The 19,302-nt window shown below is 34.2% G+C and overlaps 1 protein-coding gene across 1 annotated transcript in view; it reads left to right on the forward strand.

The window, feature by feature from the left end:
- LRP1B (LDL receptor related protein 1B) overlaps nucleotides 1–19,302 on the forward strand; it is a 1,257,096-nt gene that overhangs the window by 1,086,695 nt on the left and 151,099 nt on the right. Inside the window, exons 64-65 of the mRNA XM_087819400.1 lie at nucleotides 45–164; nucleotides 1,563–1,682. Coding sequence (XP_087675526.1) covers nucleotides 45–164; nucleotides 1,563–1,682 — 240 coding nt within the window. The remainder of the gene's footprint in view (nucleotides 1–44; nucleotides 165–1,562; nucleotides 1,683–19,302) is intronic.

Consider the following 19,302-nt stretch of genomic DNA (forward strand, 5'->3'; position numbering starts at 1 on the left):
ACATGGGTTTCAGCACAAATACTTTTGCCTTTTTTATCTTTTAGATACACACGTCTGCCTCTCAGGTCAGTTCAAGTGCACCAAGAATCAGAAATGTATCCCCGTGAACCTGAGATGTAACGGCCAGGATGACTGTGGCGATGAGGAAGATGAAAAGGACTGTCGTAAGTCACCTCAACATGTTCAGTCTGGTCTTCTGACTCCCAACTGAAATTGGAATAAATATTGTTATTGTGCACTGTAAATTCACACAGCGTAGAAAAATATAACGGCAATTTCTCCAAATAATTCCAAATAGCTATTTACTGGGATGGATTCTTTAAGAAGCTCTATGTGAAGAATATAGAGAAAATTAAAACATGGGCAATCTTTATAGAAAAAGCTACCTGGAGATTTTGACAAACATGAAATAACATTCATTCATATTCTTAAGAGAAGCAGCAAAAACATTACAGGTGATTATGGAATTTTTTTCAGATATTAATTTTTTTGCTCATAGTAAGTACAGGTAATTTTCTTCTATTGATTAATTAGTTACTTGAAGTTAACTTCATTTTAATTAGAGATTGCTTTTCCCCCAATAAAATACATTTAACTGTATGATGAGAAATAAAATCTGGGCAAAATAACAACAAAATTATTTGTTATAAGCTGTAAATAACAATATTTTAACAAGCTAATTCAAAGAACAATAGTAAAACATTTTCCATTTTGTTCACCTCTTATTTTCATCTCCTACCAAAATTCAATTTACTTTAATTGGAATGGAAAACAATTGACATACATGTGAATAAGCAGGCAGGCTGGCAAGGAGCACACACACACACACACACACACACACACACACACAGAAGCGCTGAACGATAGAGCACCTGTCAAGTTTTGGGATCTCAACAGATATGCTGTCAGCATTACTGTCCTGCTGAAGTTTTATGTTCTTCCTCTAAAACTTTTATCAGTAAATAATGTGCAGTCATCCAGCAATTTGATTAAGATGATGAATTCAGAATAAAGTCAGTACCAGTTCTTTATGGTTAGTCATTCTAGAAGCTGATCCTTAAACCCACTAGGATTTGTGATGCTGTTTACTAAGTCCACCTCTCCCCTCAAAGACTCAATGCAACTAGAAGTTTTGGTAAATTTTGTGCTTTTTATTTTATCATTGACTAATATTTTCCAAATTTAGTATTTTTTATTTATAAAACTGCATACATATAAATTTTAAAATTTACTTATCTGAAAAAAACTATATAGAAAGGCCCTTAATTCTTTGCTTATAACATTGTTTGTAAAATTAGTTTTAAAATCTAATTTAGATGGGACTGTTCTGAAAATTCTGATTTTTATCAAATGCATCATTGGAGAAATATGCTTTTATTTATTTCTACTGAAAGAATATTAGGAATATATTATAATTAAAAGCCAAAACCCCTCATCTTCAGAGCCTTATTAATGAAAAGATGATACATTTTCAACTATTTTAAACATTTGTTTGTCTAATTGCTTTTTATATAAAGAATCCTTGTCCAAAGCTACATTTTAATAGGTGTTTTCCTCTTAAGCTGAAAACAGCTGTTCCCCAGACTATTTCCAATGTAAAACCACCAAGCATTGCATTTCCAAGCTGTGGGTGTGTGACGAGGATCCGGACTGTGCAGATGCCTCGGACGAGGCCAACTGCGGTGAGTGTTTTGCGACTGCGGATTTACCTGTTGTGTTCATGTCATCATCACCTGAGATGTCCATAGTGCAATGAATTTCAACACAATTCTGACAAAACTGAAGTTTTTCATGAGAAAGTTTGTCTCTGTGTTCACAGAGTCAACAACCTCAGCTTAGCTATTTCATAAGAAGCATGAAGGAGTAAGAAAAAGAGCAAGTATTGCTTAGTAGAAGTCACAACTATTTCTGGAAAGATAGATAAAAAAGATAGGATAAAACTATCACCTTCCTATATTACAGAATGTACCTGATACTAGCATTTAATAAGTAGAAACAATAAAACACAATTTTCATATTGTTTTAGACTTCATTTTTCTGCTTAAATTCATATGATTTCCTATTAATTCAGTGATTATTCATTCTTAAACATAGTAAAAAAAAAGAAAAAGAATGAAAGCATTTGTTCTGTTTTAATAGATAACAGCGATCACTTGTTAGCATTTGTTTCTGAAATATTAATATTTTCACTTCAAATCCTTTATTTCATTTATAACAATTATCCCTTAATTAACATTACAGAAGTGGAGAACATATTGATTTTCTTTGAAGTATTTTATGTTATACTGAAAGTGTTGACAGCGAGACAGAAGTGAAGAATAGCTGTCACGTGGAATTTATTTTATGAACAGTTATTAAACATTATTTGAGGCTATTTTGTAGGTGAATACACCAAACTCAGCATTGTTTGGGGGAAAAAATTAATCTAGTAATTGATTAGAAAAGACGAAGTTTGCCTAAGTTAAAGATAGGACTTTCAGGCTTCATAGACAAAATTGTGTTAAATACATTTGCTAGATTTGACACTGCTCTTAATTAACACTTCAGGGAGAAACAAAAGTCATAAAAAGCATATAGGTTCTCTGACATTCAATTTATGTTGAACAACACTTATGAGCTATGTGTATAATCACTGGCAATAAGGTCTTTGTATTTTTCTAATACTGTCTTCCATGGAGCTGTCTTTAGAACTTGCAACCAGTATACTTATCACAACATCATAAAACTACCACTTACCACTTGGTGGAATTGGTCTTCATAATCAGTTCACAAGGCCTCAAACTATATTCATCACCAATTTGTCCGTAACAATTATTAATAACTTTTGCTGACTAGTTTATATTACTATTTTGCTCTATTTTTTGTTTTGCTTTTGTATTTGTATCTATCAAAGGAAAGTGGAATGACATATTGGCTATCTGCATAATCTCTTGACTGGAATGTTATATCTATATTTTGTTCTTGTATTTTCTTTTCACTTTGAAGTGATTTAACTGTCCAGTAGATCATATCATACCAACTGATAATGATCATTCATCATAACAATAATGCCTAATCTTTATTTGGTGTTCACCATAGGGCTCAGGGACTGTTAAAGGCTTTATAGTGACTAGCTTACTTAATCTCTTTATTTTTCCTGTTTTATCAGTGAGGAAAAGGAGGCCCGGTGAGGGTATGGAATTTGCACAAAGCCCCACAGCTAGCAGGTGGTGGAAGTGGGACTTGAACCAGGGTTATTAGACACCAAAGCATCTGCTTTGTGTTCAGTGCTTAAATCCACTTCATTCTTGGTATATAGGGACAAACATATATATATATACACACACACACATATAGCATTAAAACATTTTAGTTCTATTTCTGTGTAGGTAAAGATTAAAATAGGTAAAATTATATATATAATTAAAAGAGAATTTATTCCACAACAGTGTTAACAAATTTAGCAAAAATACATGGCATTTCTATACTTATTTAGAACAGAAGACAGGGGAAGAAGTTGGTCTCTGGGCCCCTTCAGAAATTAGGAAAACTGCTATACTAAAATATGATGTAGAAATTTCTTTAAATTAATTGAGCGCCACCCTCAGTAAAGTTTCATAATGGAGTTAAGACAAATCGAATGGTTAACACTCCCTCCTAAGTTGAACCTGTCATTTCTAAAGGTCAAGCGTTGTAGTTTCACTCACTTTGACAAATTCTAAATGAAGTACTTTCATTTTACTTTTAATTGTGTAAATAAAAACAATGTAGGAGAGAGAAAGAATGGAATATCCTAACAAAACAGTGCACATATAACACAAACAAATTACACATGCAGTATAGGGAATTAAAATATTAAAATACTGGTGATGTATAAATATTTTAGCATTATTTAATTTTTAAATAGTCCTAAATACCATGTTTATTGAATTCAGCCCAGTATCATTTTTGAGATCTCCTGATTAATTGCAAATTTACTTGCAAATTTAACAACTAATTCAATATGTGTTAAAATTGTGTGTTAATTTTAAATAGATTTAGGTTAAATATAGTTAAAGAATTGGATAATAAATTAGTCTTGGTGAAACTTTGTATTTAAATTTTAAAAATAAAATTGACTACACAATTTTCCCATTTTATTACACTAGTTTTGAAAGAACTAAATTTATACATCTGTAAAAACTACATTTGGCACATTTAGATATAAATTCATAAATATTTTAAAAACATTTTTAGCTTTATTTCTATGTAAGTAAAAATTAAAATTTATGCTACCCTAACAGTCATGGCAATATAGTCACAACTTCATTTTGTGAGTTAACAGTTATAAAATTATTTATTTTTGCCTGAGGGTGTTTTGGCTTTCTTCATTCTATGTATGGCCAAAGAAAAGCAAGCTTTTTATGATGTAGATATACACACTTTTATTAGACCGTCGATGTTGAATGCTCTTGGAAGGCTGTTTAACTATTTATTGCAGTATTGGGCAAACATCACATTTGAATGCCTGAACAATGCTAAGTAGAATATCCCCGTTGCAGCAGCTGCAGAATCTCAATTTCAAACTTTCTTCACCTTCTGCTGGTGATTTCCATTTTAGGGGTGAAATTTGAATTTAAGGATTTGACAGATCTGTACCAGCTTCATTCCTCTGCTTTGTAATCAGTGTCGAAATGTTTCTACAATTTGACACTTATAATATCAGAACATGTCTTTTCATTATGTTCTCTCTCCCTGATTTATAGTTTAGGCTCTCAGTCCCCAGATCCCGATGAAACATTCTTTTGATCAGTTCTTCTGCCTGGGATTTGCTGGTCAACTCCTTGCTCACTCCTAAACTCTCTAAAACACTCTACTTGTTCTGCCACATCACTCCTCCCTATGGTTGCTTCCTGATTTCTTCTCCTACATCCCTTCACCTTATCTAGAATTCTGTGTCATCTAAAAGAGGCTTGCCTCGACGTTGGTTAAGTATCATTTGTTTCTTTTGAGTAGTGTTGATCTATAAAGTGTTGTTTGGCTAATTATTTTTAAATTAATGTGTTAGCTGTAATCACACTAGCTAGAGCTTGAGAGAGGAACCTGAGTTTCTTACAGTAGCTTTATACTTTCCATAGCCTGATTTTTCAAACATGACACTGAACATGTTCAAAATGAAAGATAAAATTGATTAAAGTATGTTTTTATTCTTCCTTAACTACCTGGAGAGGAAATTTGAATCATGCTACTCAAGCTATAAGAATATAAGTCAGAGATTTTTTTTTTTTTAAATCAGAGAAAGTGCATGTTAAATTATAAAATAATTAAAACATACAGACTTGTACAGAAGGTTATACAGTAAGCACCATGTACCATTTTTAATAGATTTTGACATTTGGCCTAAAAGATCTCTTTTAAGCATCCAAATCCCTGCAATAACAACCAAAGCCACCCGTATCCTTTCCCCTTTCCTTCCTCCGCCTGTCCCTAAGCCTGAAGTGGTTGCTTGTCATTCAAATGCTTGTTTAACTTTTACTATATTAGTATGTACTTATTAATGTATATTTAATAGTTTATAGTGTTTTTAATGTTCACATAAATAATGTCATATTTTTTATATTAATTTGAAGCTTAACATTTCCTGGTATTCCAGTGTATTCCTGTGAGTAACACATTTCCATACTAAAGGTTATTTCTACAAGTTACAATTACTACCCATTCATTGGCAAATAAAGCACAAATAAAGGTCATAAACTCTGTTTCTATAGACACCAAAGGGTCTCAGTTCTTTAATCATCACCATGTATGAAAATTCACTCAAAGCAGATATGACAACATTCAGAGTAAGGATTCTGTCAGTCTTACAGTCAGTACCAGGCTAAGACTTAGGATAAAGAGCCTGGAGAAGAAAGTTTTAATAATGATAGCTATAAATACAGTAAAATTGTTCATAATATTTTAATTTACTTACGTGCAAATTTAGTTATTTTCAAAATTTTTATTAACTGACAGAATAACATTTAGCAAGTGTTAGTTCCATGATTTCAAGATAATCTGTAGGGGAAATTTCTGTGTCCATATATGCAAGAACGATGATGTACTAAATTCTCTATATTGGAAAACAGGGCACAATGACACTTATTCAGTTAAGACATTTTCAAACATATGACATCACAATATCTGTTTTAGATATTTAGTGGGGTGGGGTTATATACCTTTATGGCTGGCAGGTGGGAAGGAGGTCTGGCCTCCTATCTGCACACTCCCTGGGCATGTGATGTTCTCTACGGCCAGGTTGGTCTGACCTGCATTTGTGCTGTGGAGTCAGGCAGCACTGCTTGTTGCTAGAGTGTAGGCCATTTTCTGTCAGTGCTATTTGGGTATCTGTGAGTATGTCTATGTATGTTTGTGTGAGTGTGAGTGTGAGTGTGTGTTCCAGTAAAGCCCTTGAAGGAGAGCTTATTCGTAGAAATGGGACAAGGAGATTGTTTTCTAGTTTTTCTACAAAGAAATAAATGACCTACATTTAAGTCACTTACTTGTCTTCAGTAACTTTCATGCATTGATTATCTCTCTACCAAAAGGATGTACATTATTTGCTGATGTTATTTTTTCTCTGTCTTAATAGCAGAGAAAACTGAGATTAAAAATTTTGCTGCACAAAACTAAAAAGGAGGCCACACAATGAGTCAGCAGGCATGAAAAATAGTCCAAACTTAGGATTGATCTGTAGTAAAAGCCATAAGAGGAAATGCCTTTTACCCAGTGAGGTTTATAATTGAGTTTGTCAAGAAGAGAAACTACATATTTATTTTAATAAGAACTGGGTTGGTGCGGTTAATATTTTCTTAAGAAACTGAGTCAGAAACTTATCATTCTGTGACATTTTTGTTTGAAAAACTTTATATTTGTCATATTGCTCCCCTCATCCTTTGCCAATTATATCCGATTCTCTAGAAACATAAAATAACACACACACACGCATATGCACACACATACACACACAAGCAAAAATGGTTGCAGATTTAGAGCAGTATGTGGGAAGAATTAGTGTTACATGTTGTATAAAAACAATAAGTAAGAAATGTAGAACTTTACCATTTTCCTCCTCAAGACTACCTTTAGAACACAAATATTCATGTTTGTTTTAGTTTATAAGTTTCTGTTTACATATCATTTGAGTTGGCTGTTTCTTAGAGAATATTCTACCATTTGCATTTTCAGGGGTTATTCTGTTGCTTAGCACTATGTTTATATAATTAAGCTGTATGTTAGTAAATGAAAATAAGTAGAATAAAAGATTGTAATGCTTTTTTTTTCAACACCAATACTTGGTAGTGCATCTTTGTATAGAAAATATTACTGTTTATCCTTCTAAGAAAACTTAGATTTGTGCATATGAGTTAAAACAGTTTGAGGATTCAAGTGGTATCAATTTTTTCTTATGAAAAGACTATCCATTATTAGCCATTAAAATTTCAGGACCTTATATAATAGTGAGAATAGAAGACCTATTATAGAGTTGTAACTGTGCCATTTATTAGCTTTGTGATCTTTGTATAGTGTACTGGTGTCTTATAAATTATTCTGCTAGCCATATTTATGCTCCAATCAGTCTAGATTCAAAGTCCAGGATGCAAGGTGTCTTGGCTAGATATTTCATGCCGTTAGGCCACTGTTCGTACATGGTTCCTTGTTCAGGATCCATGTAGGAAACAATGGGTGTGGAAAGACAAGTAATGTAGGATTTAGTTTGAGAGATGAACTCTCTTACCTCTCTCTGGGTTATGGATGTCAGAGTAATTTATTACTTATTTTTATTCTTCAGTGGCAATTCTAAACATTGCCAGTGATGAAAGTCCCCTCCCTTCAAGGACAGACTGCTGATCATGACCCCAAATGGAGATTTAGAGGCTTGCCATAAACGTAATAGTAAACTAAGTACAATGAAAACAATGTCATTAAATTCTAGTTGGACACATTTCTAAGTTGACAATGGACTATCAACTTCCAGCTCTCTCTTTGTTAAAGAGAGAGATTAGTGCATGTCAAAGAACACCTATCTTTTCATGATCAAACTCTTCATAATGAAGAAACTAGAAAGAATGAAAGAAAACTGAACAGGGCCTAACTTTCTCACCAGCCATTCAGTACTATCTAACGCCACGTTCATACACTGAACTATCTGATGCGTGATCCGCAGCTTACGATCTACATCATGCAGGCCACACATTGGAAAACATGGCCCTCTTCTTGAATAAATGAATGAATAAACATGAAAATGCATGAAAGATCATACATTTTTCCTTCCTCAAGCTTTCCCAGTGATTATATATGTGTATCACATGCACACACACATACATTTGTTGTGCATCATACCAAGAGTGTTTTCAGGGAATAAAGCCATTCTTAAGATTCTAACTCTATGCATTATACAAGTCACTTAAGGAACTGTAATAGTGTGTTTTTAAAGGGGTGTCTGTATTGTTTTATTATTCAGAAGTTCTTCCCAATATAAAGAAAGTGTAAATAATACTGAAGATATATTAGAGAAAGTCAATTCTTGAATTATTGTGATCAATTGTTCTTATTAATTATATATGAATACATGATTATTAAATAAATTAAAATACAAGTGGCTATTGTGAAGAGGCTATTTGTCCCTGTTAATATTACTTACTTTTATTACGCTGTCAAAATGTTTACCATGCAGAATGAAGTTTACCAACACTGTGCTTTTTTCCAATCTTTTGAAAACTTTAATAATAAGGAAGCATTCTTCTGTTTTCCTCTTTTTTTAATTTCATGAAACTTGGTCATTGACCACTGGGAACGAATTGTCCAGATTATTTTTTGGAAGATAGAGTTAAGTCTTGGAACTAAATGCTGTATTTGTTGGCACTGAAACAAACGCAAGAAATGAATCTGCTAAAATCTCTAGTTTATAACAATTAAACTAAAAGTAATCACATGAGCCTCTATTGACTAAAGGTCTGACTATCCCAGGGCTATCAGTGTGTGTTGAGGGGGTAGCAATACTAATCATACATTCCAGACACCTTTTCATGTAATTTGATTTTAACAGCTGGAATTTACTTCTTAATAGTGCAAAATTATCCATCCTCTTGGTTTCATTTTTTTGGCTCAATGCTTTAACTTAGTAATTTTTAGCATCTTTCTGACAGAGGGAAAGTGTTTACTAATCATGTTGCTGAATTAAAACCAAATACATTTCTAACCACAAAAAATGATGGAGCTGAAAATGCCAGTTCCACTCAGTTCCATGTCGAGTGCATATACGGTTACAGTGTTGGTGGGACCTGGTGGGGATGGTAATTAGAGGTCCTCTGGTTAAAGTAGGGCCACTTTTGTCACTTCTCATCTATACAAACAAAAAATCCAGTCTTTTGTATCTAAGCTCCTCATACTATACACGAAACCTGCTCTTTTTTGTCCTTTCCAATAGAAATTTTGAAAAACTTAACACTGTCCTTTGTGCAAAAGCTCTCTGTTTAAGGATTCTCAAATTAAATTTTGTATGTTCTTCTTTAGGCCAAGTCATTCCATTTTGTCTAATCTCCCTCCATGGGCTCTGTTTTCCACTTTGCTAATCGGTTGTTTACCTCTCCCCTGGAACCTTCCCGATGTCTATGCTTTATGAGCTATGGACCAGAACGCAGCGTTGCCATCAGCTGATGTGCTGTCCTCTGTTCTCCATCACTGTATGCCCACTTTTGTGTCCTAATTGTGTTTGATTGAAAGCAAATAAACCTGTGTTCATGCTGTTGATCCATGGCCAATTTCTATAACCCCCAATTTGAGGGATTTTATATACATTCTACCAGATTTCCAAAGTCATCTATTAATGAACTATTTTTATGCTTTTTAAAAAGGTTTTAATGAAGTCTACCCTCTCTCTTGCCAAATTATAAATTCCAGGAGGGCTAAATCCTTATGTCTTCTACTTCTCAATACCAGATAGCTAGTACAGAATCTGGAAAAAATAAATATTTGAGAAACAAGTGAAGGAAGGAAAAAAGAAATATAGACATTAAGAAATAAGAAATACAGACTCAGTCAAATATAAGACATTTCTCCCCTAAATCTGGACTTTGGGGCTCTAGTTTCCTTCCTTTGAATCTATATGTATTTTAGTTCATTTTTGTGAAGGTACTGCTTTCTCTCCTTATCAATTCAATACTTTAGTCTTGATTAGTGTGCAAAGTTGACTTAAACTGTAAGGTTTTAGTGTATAGAACTACTGACATGTTCTGTAAAACCTGTTCAATGAGGAGTGCCTCCCATCTGTAGGAAGACAGGAGTGGCATGGTGGTACATTAAGCAGCTCTGTGAAAAGGGCCCACAAACTCTAGAGTTACTAGGAACACAGCTCCACTCTTTTTTTGCCTTTCTTTTTTTAAAATATGTTTTTATTGATTTCAGAAAGAGGAAAGGAGAGGGAGAGAGAGAGAGAAACATCAATGATGAAAATCATTGATCAGTTGCCTCCTGGATGTCCCCTGCTGGAGATCGAGCTGGCAACCCAGGCATGTGCCCTGACCAGGATCTCCTGGATCCACTGAGCCACACTGGTAGGACCAAGGTCAGGCTTCAAGAAAAAAGGCACAGCCCTGGCCGGCGTGGCTCAGTGCTTAGAGCATCGGCCTGCACATGGACAGGCCCTGTGGTTTGATTCCTGGTCAAGGGCACATGCCTGGGCTCCGGGTTAGCTCCATGTCCCGGTGGGGCACGTTCAGGAGCTAACCAGTCGATGTGTCTCTCACACATCAGTGTTTTTCTCTCTCTCTCTTTTTCTCTCTCTTTCCCTCTCTCTTCTTCCTTCTTTCCCTCCCTCCCTTCTACTCTTTGTGAAAAGCAATGGGAAAGATAGCCTCAGGTGAGGATTAACCAAAAAAAAGAAAAAAAGGCACAAAAACTGTGGTAAGTGCAAAAGGGAAGCATCCCCCTTCTGTTCTATGGTGTGAACCCATCCCTTCTTCACTGAAGCATTGGCTAGCTCAGGGCGCATTATTTGTTATGTCACTGCTATGTGCAATTGCCTTTCTTAAAATATTGATCATTTAGTTAATTTAAACTGATAGGATCTGAACAATAAGGATAGTATTATTTCCTTTTATTTTTCTCTCATTATGTAAGGCTCTGGGCCAGAGTTTCAGTTGTGGAAATAAAGGAAAAAGCTGAAACTAAATCAGTGTGATTTAATTATCTTTAGGGATAAAAGCCAAATATTCCAAGTCTTAAATGCAGAAGTGACGTGGGTTTCTACAGTTAATAATAAAAGAAAGATGAATATCTGGGAGCACTTCAAGAAAAATATGAGCTATCTTTTCAAAGTATTAAAAAAAAACCTCATTAGACTTTAAATCCCATTGGAAATGGGATGCTCTTTGTATCAATAAACAGATGACAGCATAGCAAACTTTCTAAAAAAGGCCAACTTAATTATGCACCAAGATCTCCCGCTGAGGTGGAGATGATATTCTGCTTAATGTGGAACAAATAGTTCTGCAAATGAGAGCATAACTAACATGGTCCCTGGTCTGTGAATGTCTGCCAAGTGAATAAAAACAGTGTTAAGAAATACCTTTTTCCTTCAAAAATATTTCTTAATGGTATATGTAATTTCATTTTAAAATGGAGAGTGCTTTCTTGTTTAGATGATTTTAGTTTAGAATAAAAATTAGTACCTTTGGTTCTGTAGCCACATGTTAGGGAGATGTAAAGCTGTTCAACTCAATGCCTTGCTGGGCAAGCGGTGCATTTTAGCAGCAACAAAGGAAGCTCACAGTGATGGATTTCCTATTGGAACCTCAGTTCAGATCTGTCTCTAAAGGGATTTTCTTTAAAGCAAACATTCTTAAACATTGGCAGAGAAAGGAAAACCAATGTTAATACCTCTGGAGTGTATAAGAATTTTAAGACTGAAGAGAAAGGATTAAGATGGCTTTACTTTTTTTCTTAGGCCTCCAAACATAATCTTTGGGATGTCAACTCAGTATTTGAGGTCCAATATGATGGAGCTGTGTGTTAGTGTTTGTGTCTGTAAGTGTAGCACATTTCTCTTTCTCTACAGCAAAAATGTTGCAAACAACCTGCCATTATTATACGTTCTGCCAATGACACCTTTAAGGCTTCCTTTAAAACCCATTTGTTATCACAGTATTTATCAGTTTATAGAGTATACTTTAAAATTTCACATTTCCCAATATTCTGTTAAATGTTTGTACTCTTTTAGGGTATAAGATAAGATAGTTTCAAGACTTTAAATAGTCTGCCGATGTTCTACATTACAAGCATGCTTCGTAAATGCTTTTGGAAAATGATCTACTTAATTAAATTTATTCACATGAATAAATATGTAGATATCACACTGGTAGTATGATAGAATGTAGAGAATAGCAAAAAAATTGGCCTCGTGATTTACTGGCCATGGTATAATATTAAGTGTATAAACCTCTGTAAGCTTAGTTTTCTTAGATATTAAATAATAAATCTATTATAATGTTTTTAAGAAGATTAAGTTTACAACTTCAAAAGGGTTTAATTTAAATTTTCCTCTCCTCCTCCTGAAAAATTCTTTTCTCTGATGCTGAGTTAATACCATAGCACTCAAGCTAAATTAGAAATAGGAAGAGGAATACTGCTTAGATCTAGTGTATTTGGATTACATTTTATATATTTACCTGCATCTGGATACATATTTTCACAATATACTATATTTTGCTCAGTTACATATGTGTTTCTATTTTCATTTTTTAAAAGATGAGCCAAAGCCCATTTGGCAGCATCCAAAGACGGAGTTCTATGTCAAGTCATTTTAACTCTAGAACATTGTGAAATGATTGAGAAGTTGGCTACAACCAAAGCAATTAAACTTGTAAAGTGAAGAGTCCATTGCAAAACTATGTTTGAGTTCAGTTTTCTTTTTTGAACTATGTGAAGACTATCCTATGGAGGTCATTCCTGCATTAGACAGAACCCTCCCTCATGGAGGAACTAATGATGTTTTGCCTCTTTTGGGATCTATTATTTTTCCATCACACTTTGGTGCTTGGTGGAAGGGTCACATTGAAGGAAGGTTTCAGTTAAAGAGGTGGGCTAACGGAGGGCCAGGGTTTAGTTATTTAAAATAATGAAGGGTAACCAACAAACAGCAACAGAGATTTGTGAGATTCTGATAGCTGAGAACTTTTCCTGAATTTATTTTTATTGTACCCCCAGGCTCTTTACCTACCTTCAGGTTTGTCTATTCATGAATTGAATTGCATTTAATTAACTTATGTGTAAGTTTAATTAACTTGTGGTATATATTCATGACCACTTTCTAAAATTATATAAGAGTAGAAACTGGGATAAAAAATAGAGGATGATATAATTAAATTTAACTTAGGCCCTAAGGTGTATCAATCACTTCCTGTAAATCTCAGAGAAAACTTTAAATTAGGTGGTATCAATATTGTTATTAGGGTTGTTATTATTATTTCCATTTAATAAATGAGGAAACAGAGGGTCAGAAAGGTAAGGTCAATGCCCAAGCTAATTAATTGGTAATCATGGATTTAAATGCAAGTCAGTCCAGCTGCAGGGAAAATTAGACCTCTGCACTCTCACTTAAATGTACCTCATCACAGTTTTGTCATTAACTAACATTTTCACTTAAGAGAAGTCACATAGAGTCTCTGAGGCTGTTTTCATACCTTTATAATTAGAGGCCTACATAATATGTTTTTGTTTGTTTGTTTGTTTGTTTGTTTATTTTGGCCCCAGATAGTTATTTCACCACCAGTAAATAGCAAGAATGTGAATATAGTTTATAGAAAGGTACCAATGAAGTACATTTATTTTTAAAATTTATCATATAAATTGTTTCAATTTTCTTAGTGTTCCTTTTCTATCCAATTTCTTTTTTCTTTCTTTTTTTCATTTAATTATTGTTGAAAGTATTACAGATGTCTCCCTTTTTCCCCCATTGATCCCCTCCACCCTGCATCCACCCCAGTCCCAGGCCTTCCCCATACTAATGTCTGTGTCCATGGGTTATGCATATAAACACGTAAGTTCCCCTAATCCACTCCCCGACCCCCACCTTCCCTCTGAGATCCCTCAGTCTGTTCCATGCTTCTATGTCTCTGGATCTGTTTTGTTCATCTGTTTATTTTGTTTATTACATTCCATGTATGAGTGAGATCATGTGGTATTTGTCTTCCTCTGACTGACTTATTTCGCTTAGCATAATACTCTCCAGTTCCCTCCATGCTGTCCCAAAGGGTAAGAGACCCTTCTTCCCTTTTCTCTACACCCTCACCAGCACTTGTTGTTCATTAATTTGTCGATGGTAGCCATTCTGACAGGTGAGACCATCTAGTTAGTTTCAATGACTAAAAGAAGAGAAATTATCTCATACAAAGAATGCTCATGTAATTCAGAAAGATTTCAGTTCATTGTTAACTAAAACTGTTTCCAGTTAATAGTTTATGTGAAAATAATAAATTCAATAAATATTTTCTCATATGGATATAGAAATCTTATAGAAAATGCATTTTTTATTATATCAAAATAGTTGCATCAATATACAAGAATGAATGTTTATGCAAATCTCTTTAGTAGAATGAAAATTTAGCTCCCTGTTGTAGAATTAGCTAATCTCCTCATTAACACCAGGAAAGGAGAAAACCCGAGTGTCTGTGTATCTGTTTTCAACCTCAACAGATTTTACTACACTACAGTACAGATTTATATAGTGATGAGTAAATTTTATTAATTCACAAACCTACAAAGCTCAATGTTTTTCATCAACTTTTTGAACACTCACCAGTTTGAATAAAGTAAGGTTAATTTTTCTTCACTTCATCCAGGACATTTAATTCCAGCTTATCTCCTTTCTTCCTCCTTCCTTAACATCCGTCCTTTCTTCCATCTCCTCACTTTAACCTTTCCTCATAGCTTCTCCTTTCCACTTTATTCTTTCCTTATTTTCCCCCCAATTCCAATAAGACCTGACACAGTAAACGTAGTATGAATTCAAGGTATTTTGTTTTCTTCAAACACGTTACCTAGCTGAGTGAATTTGGAATTCCTTCTACCCTCATTTGAAATCCAATGTATATTTCCTTTACCAAAAGAAATTTGTTAATCTAATCTGGGGAGGGGGTGGCAAATAATTTACAGTGCTTGTACAATTATGTAATTCTGCCACCTCTCCTCTTTTGGTGACAATTTTTATGACTTTTTTTCCTACCCATTTTTCATTTGGATATTGACATAAGTCTGTTCTTAATGTGCAATAAAGAGTAATTATTACACTTCAAATTATTTCCAAAATCAGAATCTTGATCTGTGTAATATCCAATCATGATCAAGAAACCAATCTGAGAAATTATATCTAGGTCTTCCTTGACCTTTGCTTTAGTAAATTGTCATCCACTTGTTTGAGAAATATTATATAAAATATAGTATCAATTTACATAAAACTTATTGTTGCATCTGTGTAGGAATGGTATTGGAATTAGTATTTTAGAAGAACCCTCAGAATAATTTTCTCTCAGGTACCAGCAAAACCCTTTCATTGGTAGGGAAAGGGCTATCATATTTAATCTCCTGTTCACCATACCTCTTATTTCCTTCTATGTCTATTGAAGTTGGTCCTCTATCAAAGCCTCACTCCAGTTTATTGGCAGTGCTTGCCCCATCATCACGTCATCCGACTTTTTAGTTATTCCTCCCAGACACGTGCCATCTGTAAGTTGGACAACAATGTATTTTATATTCCTAAGTAATTTCTTAATAAAATTAAGATGAGGTACATTGGCACACTATCAGAATAGTCGCTCAAGGTTGCCATCAATATTATTCTTTGGGTCTAGTTTTTCAGCAGCTTAGAATTAATTTTGAAACTATTACTCGAATCCATTTATTCATTATCTATTCAAAAACATAACTGAATTTTGGTTTGAAGATACAGCATACCCACAATATTACATAGATACATCATAGCATGATTCATTTTGTTATCTCAACCGTTGTCCTCTATAGCATTTGGTTTTCTATTTCTCCTGAGCAGTTTTTTTCTTCCAGACTTCTTATGACAATCTGGATCAACTTGTAAGTTTCATATTTAGAAGATTCTCTGTAAACTTTTCAATATTTACACATCATTGTTGAGGATCTATCTTTGAGCTCTCTGATTTATTTTTTTTCATAAATTTCTTATACAGAGAAACATGTCAATGCCCTGGAAGAAAAATTTTAGGTTGTGGACCTGGAACACTTAAATATTATTATACAGACCCTGTGAATCCACAGTTGTGCCTTAGGTATTAAGTATAAAATAATTAAGAAAAACCATAAGTACAATCAGCAGGATGTCTCTAAGTCATGTGTTTGTGTGGTATATGAGTTGTGTGTTTGAATGTGTTTTACTCTTGAAATACTTGGGGGGAAAGCTGTCCTATCCTAAAGCAAAGATTCCTGATGTATAGCAGTCATTTAACATGTAAACAAGAGATGCTTTTGTATAGTGCACAGAATTAATGTGTATTCCCCATGTGTATTTAAAGTATGTAAAACAGCATATTAGATCACAATATCAAGAATCTTGTAGCTTGTGATGAAGCTACATTTTAAAGAGTTAAGCAACTTAAAATAAAATATTAAGTAAGTACCAGTCGAGTTGACACTGAACAATAGCATACCTGTGAAGGTGGTATGTGGAAGAGTGAAGTGGGGTGAACCGGGCAGCTGTTCAGTGGGGTCCTCTCACCTCTCTTTTTGCTTCATAACTGCTCCCAGTCAGAGGGGTCAACCTGGTCCTATAACAACACTTGCAAACAACTTCTACTGTGGATATTAACTTGATTAATTTGATGATACATCCTATGTGTCATGGATATATGTTTTACAGTGCCATTTTTTTTTCTCCCTGAGACCCAATAGAAAACAATATGAAGGACAATTCTGTTTCTTCATTGTTTATTGTGTGACACATTTAGAACCTGAAGAAATATTTGAGTGGATAAATTAATGCAGATTTAATGATGATTTATATCATCCATTGAAATACTTTGATTTTTGCCTGTTTTAATAGTTGTATTAAAATGTGAATTTTATTGGCAACTTTATTTGAATTATTATATTAATTTAGCTCAAGTCTTTTTTTTTTTTTTTTTTTTTTTTTGCATTTCTTTCATAACCTGCTGTCTCTCTGATAAATATGATTCTGCAGCAGATGAAGTGTTTTTACAGGAGGCAAGCAAGGCTATTAAAAGATGAATAAAGACATCTGAAAGGGAAGTGCACTATTAAGGTTTGTAAAGACTTTTGGGAGTGCAGCCAAGCAAACAATCATGTACTGTAAGCAGCATCTTAAAAAAAAAGAAAATCAATACCTTGCTGACTAGGCAGCCAATAAGGAAATGATAAGATAAAGGCTAATGGGATCATTTATTGATAGTTTAGCACCTAGTTGAACTGTAAGTCAAGTAAGGGGCATGTTCCGTGTTGAGAATGAGGCTATATATATGGACTCTGTTTCCCTCAACATGTAAAATATGCCAGATTATGGTGGAAAAAAAAACAGATTAGAAATAACAAACAGTGTTACTGAAAGCTCTGCAATATTGTTCATATTTATCTCTGAGTGTAAATTATACTCACTTTACGAGTGTCATTTCTTTTCCTCTGGTGTAGACCTGTTGCATCTTCATGGCTTTATGGTAAAGGCAAAACTATGTTTTTCTTGACTTAACGTTTGGCACAGCGTTTGACACACATGCAATCTTAGTCTTCTCTTAGTGTCCGTAGAAGTGATATCTTAGTGTACAGTGGCCAAAGAAAAAAGCACTTTGTTTGGGAGAATTATTTCTGTTATAGTTTCAGAATGGGTGATAGTTCAGATATTTGAAGCAGATGATATGAATTCAAGTCCTAATTGTACAGTTTAAAAGTTGTGGGCTTTGTGATAAGTAATTTACAGTAACTGAGCTTTAGTAGCCTCAGCTATTCATTACTCTTTTGTCATAAAGTTGCTAAGAGGATTATATAAATCAGGCTTAGCCTTGAATCTAGCACAGAAAAACACACAAGTATTTTAATTCATTTTTTATTGTTGACAATATTACAGATGTTATTATTGTTTTTAAGCTAAAATATAAAACAAAAAAATACTAATATTAATTCTAAAAGTGCACATAATAATATTTACTTACTCAAAGAACCAAAATTTACTGTTTCAACTACAATGAAATAAAAATGTCAGTGGTATAAAAAGTAAAATGCAATTCCATTTGAAATGATAGATCTATTTGTTGCTCCTAGTCAATAAATCTAGTCAATAAATCAAATCATTGACCTCTAGTCAAATCTGGTCACTGGATGCATTTCATTTTGTATAATATACTCAATATTTTTTCAAAGATAAATTGGGCTTGTTACTACCTATTGTATACTCTATCAGAGTATGCCATCCTGCTCAATTTGTAAGCAGAAACACCAAAGCCGAGAACAAGGTAGTTATCCAGAATTTATTTGCCAAAGAATCCACCATGGCAGCTGCAAATTCTGAGTTTCTGTATTTGCTGCAGCCAATTTAGCAACCCTTCAAATCTCCATCTTTATTTTGGCATAAACCTAAGTAAGCATCTGAAATCCATTGGTCAGAAGAGGAAGAGGCTACTTATATATGCTCTCCTGTGAGGTGGAGAAATAGCAAGATAAGTTCTGCACAAAGCAGTGGATGGCCTCTGTGACCTCTCACCAGTCACGCTCCCTCCGCTTCAGCCCCTGCAGCACCTTGCTGTTCCTTACACACCCCACACCTGCCTGTTCCTCTCCCAGGATGCCCTTTCTCCCAGGTTATGGCATGACCCAATACTTTTCTTTGTCGGTCTTCAAGGTCCCTCTCTTAAAATAGCACTTTCAGATTATGGTATTTAATATTTCCCCTCCTCCAAATTCCCTGTCCCCTTATTTTCTTTATTTCCCACTGTAGCACTTTTTACCCTCCAATAAGTTATTATTTTCCATTCATCCTAGCCTTCCAAATCCCCACTTGGCCATTATCATATAAACGCAATGAGGACAGAGATTTATGTCTGTTTTGTTGAGTGGTATAAGTCCTGTAATAAGCTCAGGACAGTGCCTGGTTCATGGGCCTGGTTCATGGTAATCCTTATGCATGTTTTTAGAATAAAAGATTGCATAAATCCTCTATTAAGTTGTTTTTCCTAGAATTAGAACAAGCACTCACAAGGATATGAGTACAGGTAGTTTATTGGGGAGATGAAGCTAGAAAACACTAATAAGGTGGTGGGGAAGTCAGCCGCAGAG

This window comes from Miniopterus natalensis, chromosome 8, assembly GCF_054644295.1.
Source record: "Miniopterus natalensis isolate mMinNat1 chromosome 8, mMinNat1.hap1, whole genome shotgun sequence".
NCBI classification, from domain to species: domain Eukaryota; kingdom Metazoa; phylum Chordata; class Mammalia; order Chiroptera; family Miniopteridae; genus Miniopterus; species Miniopterus natalensis.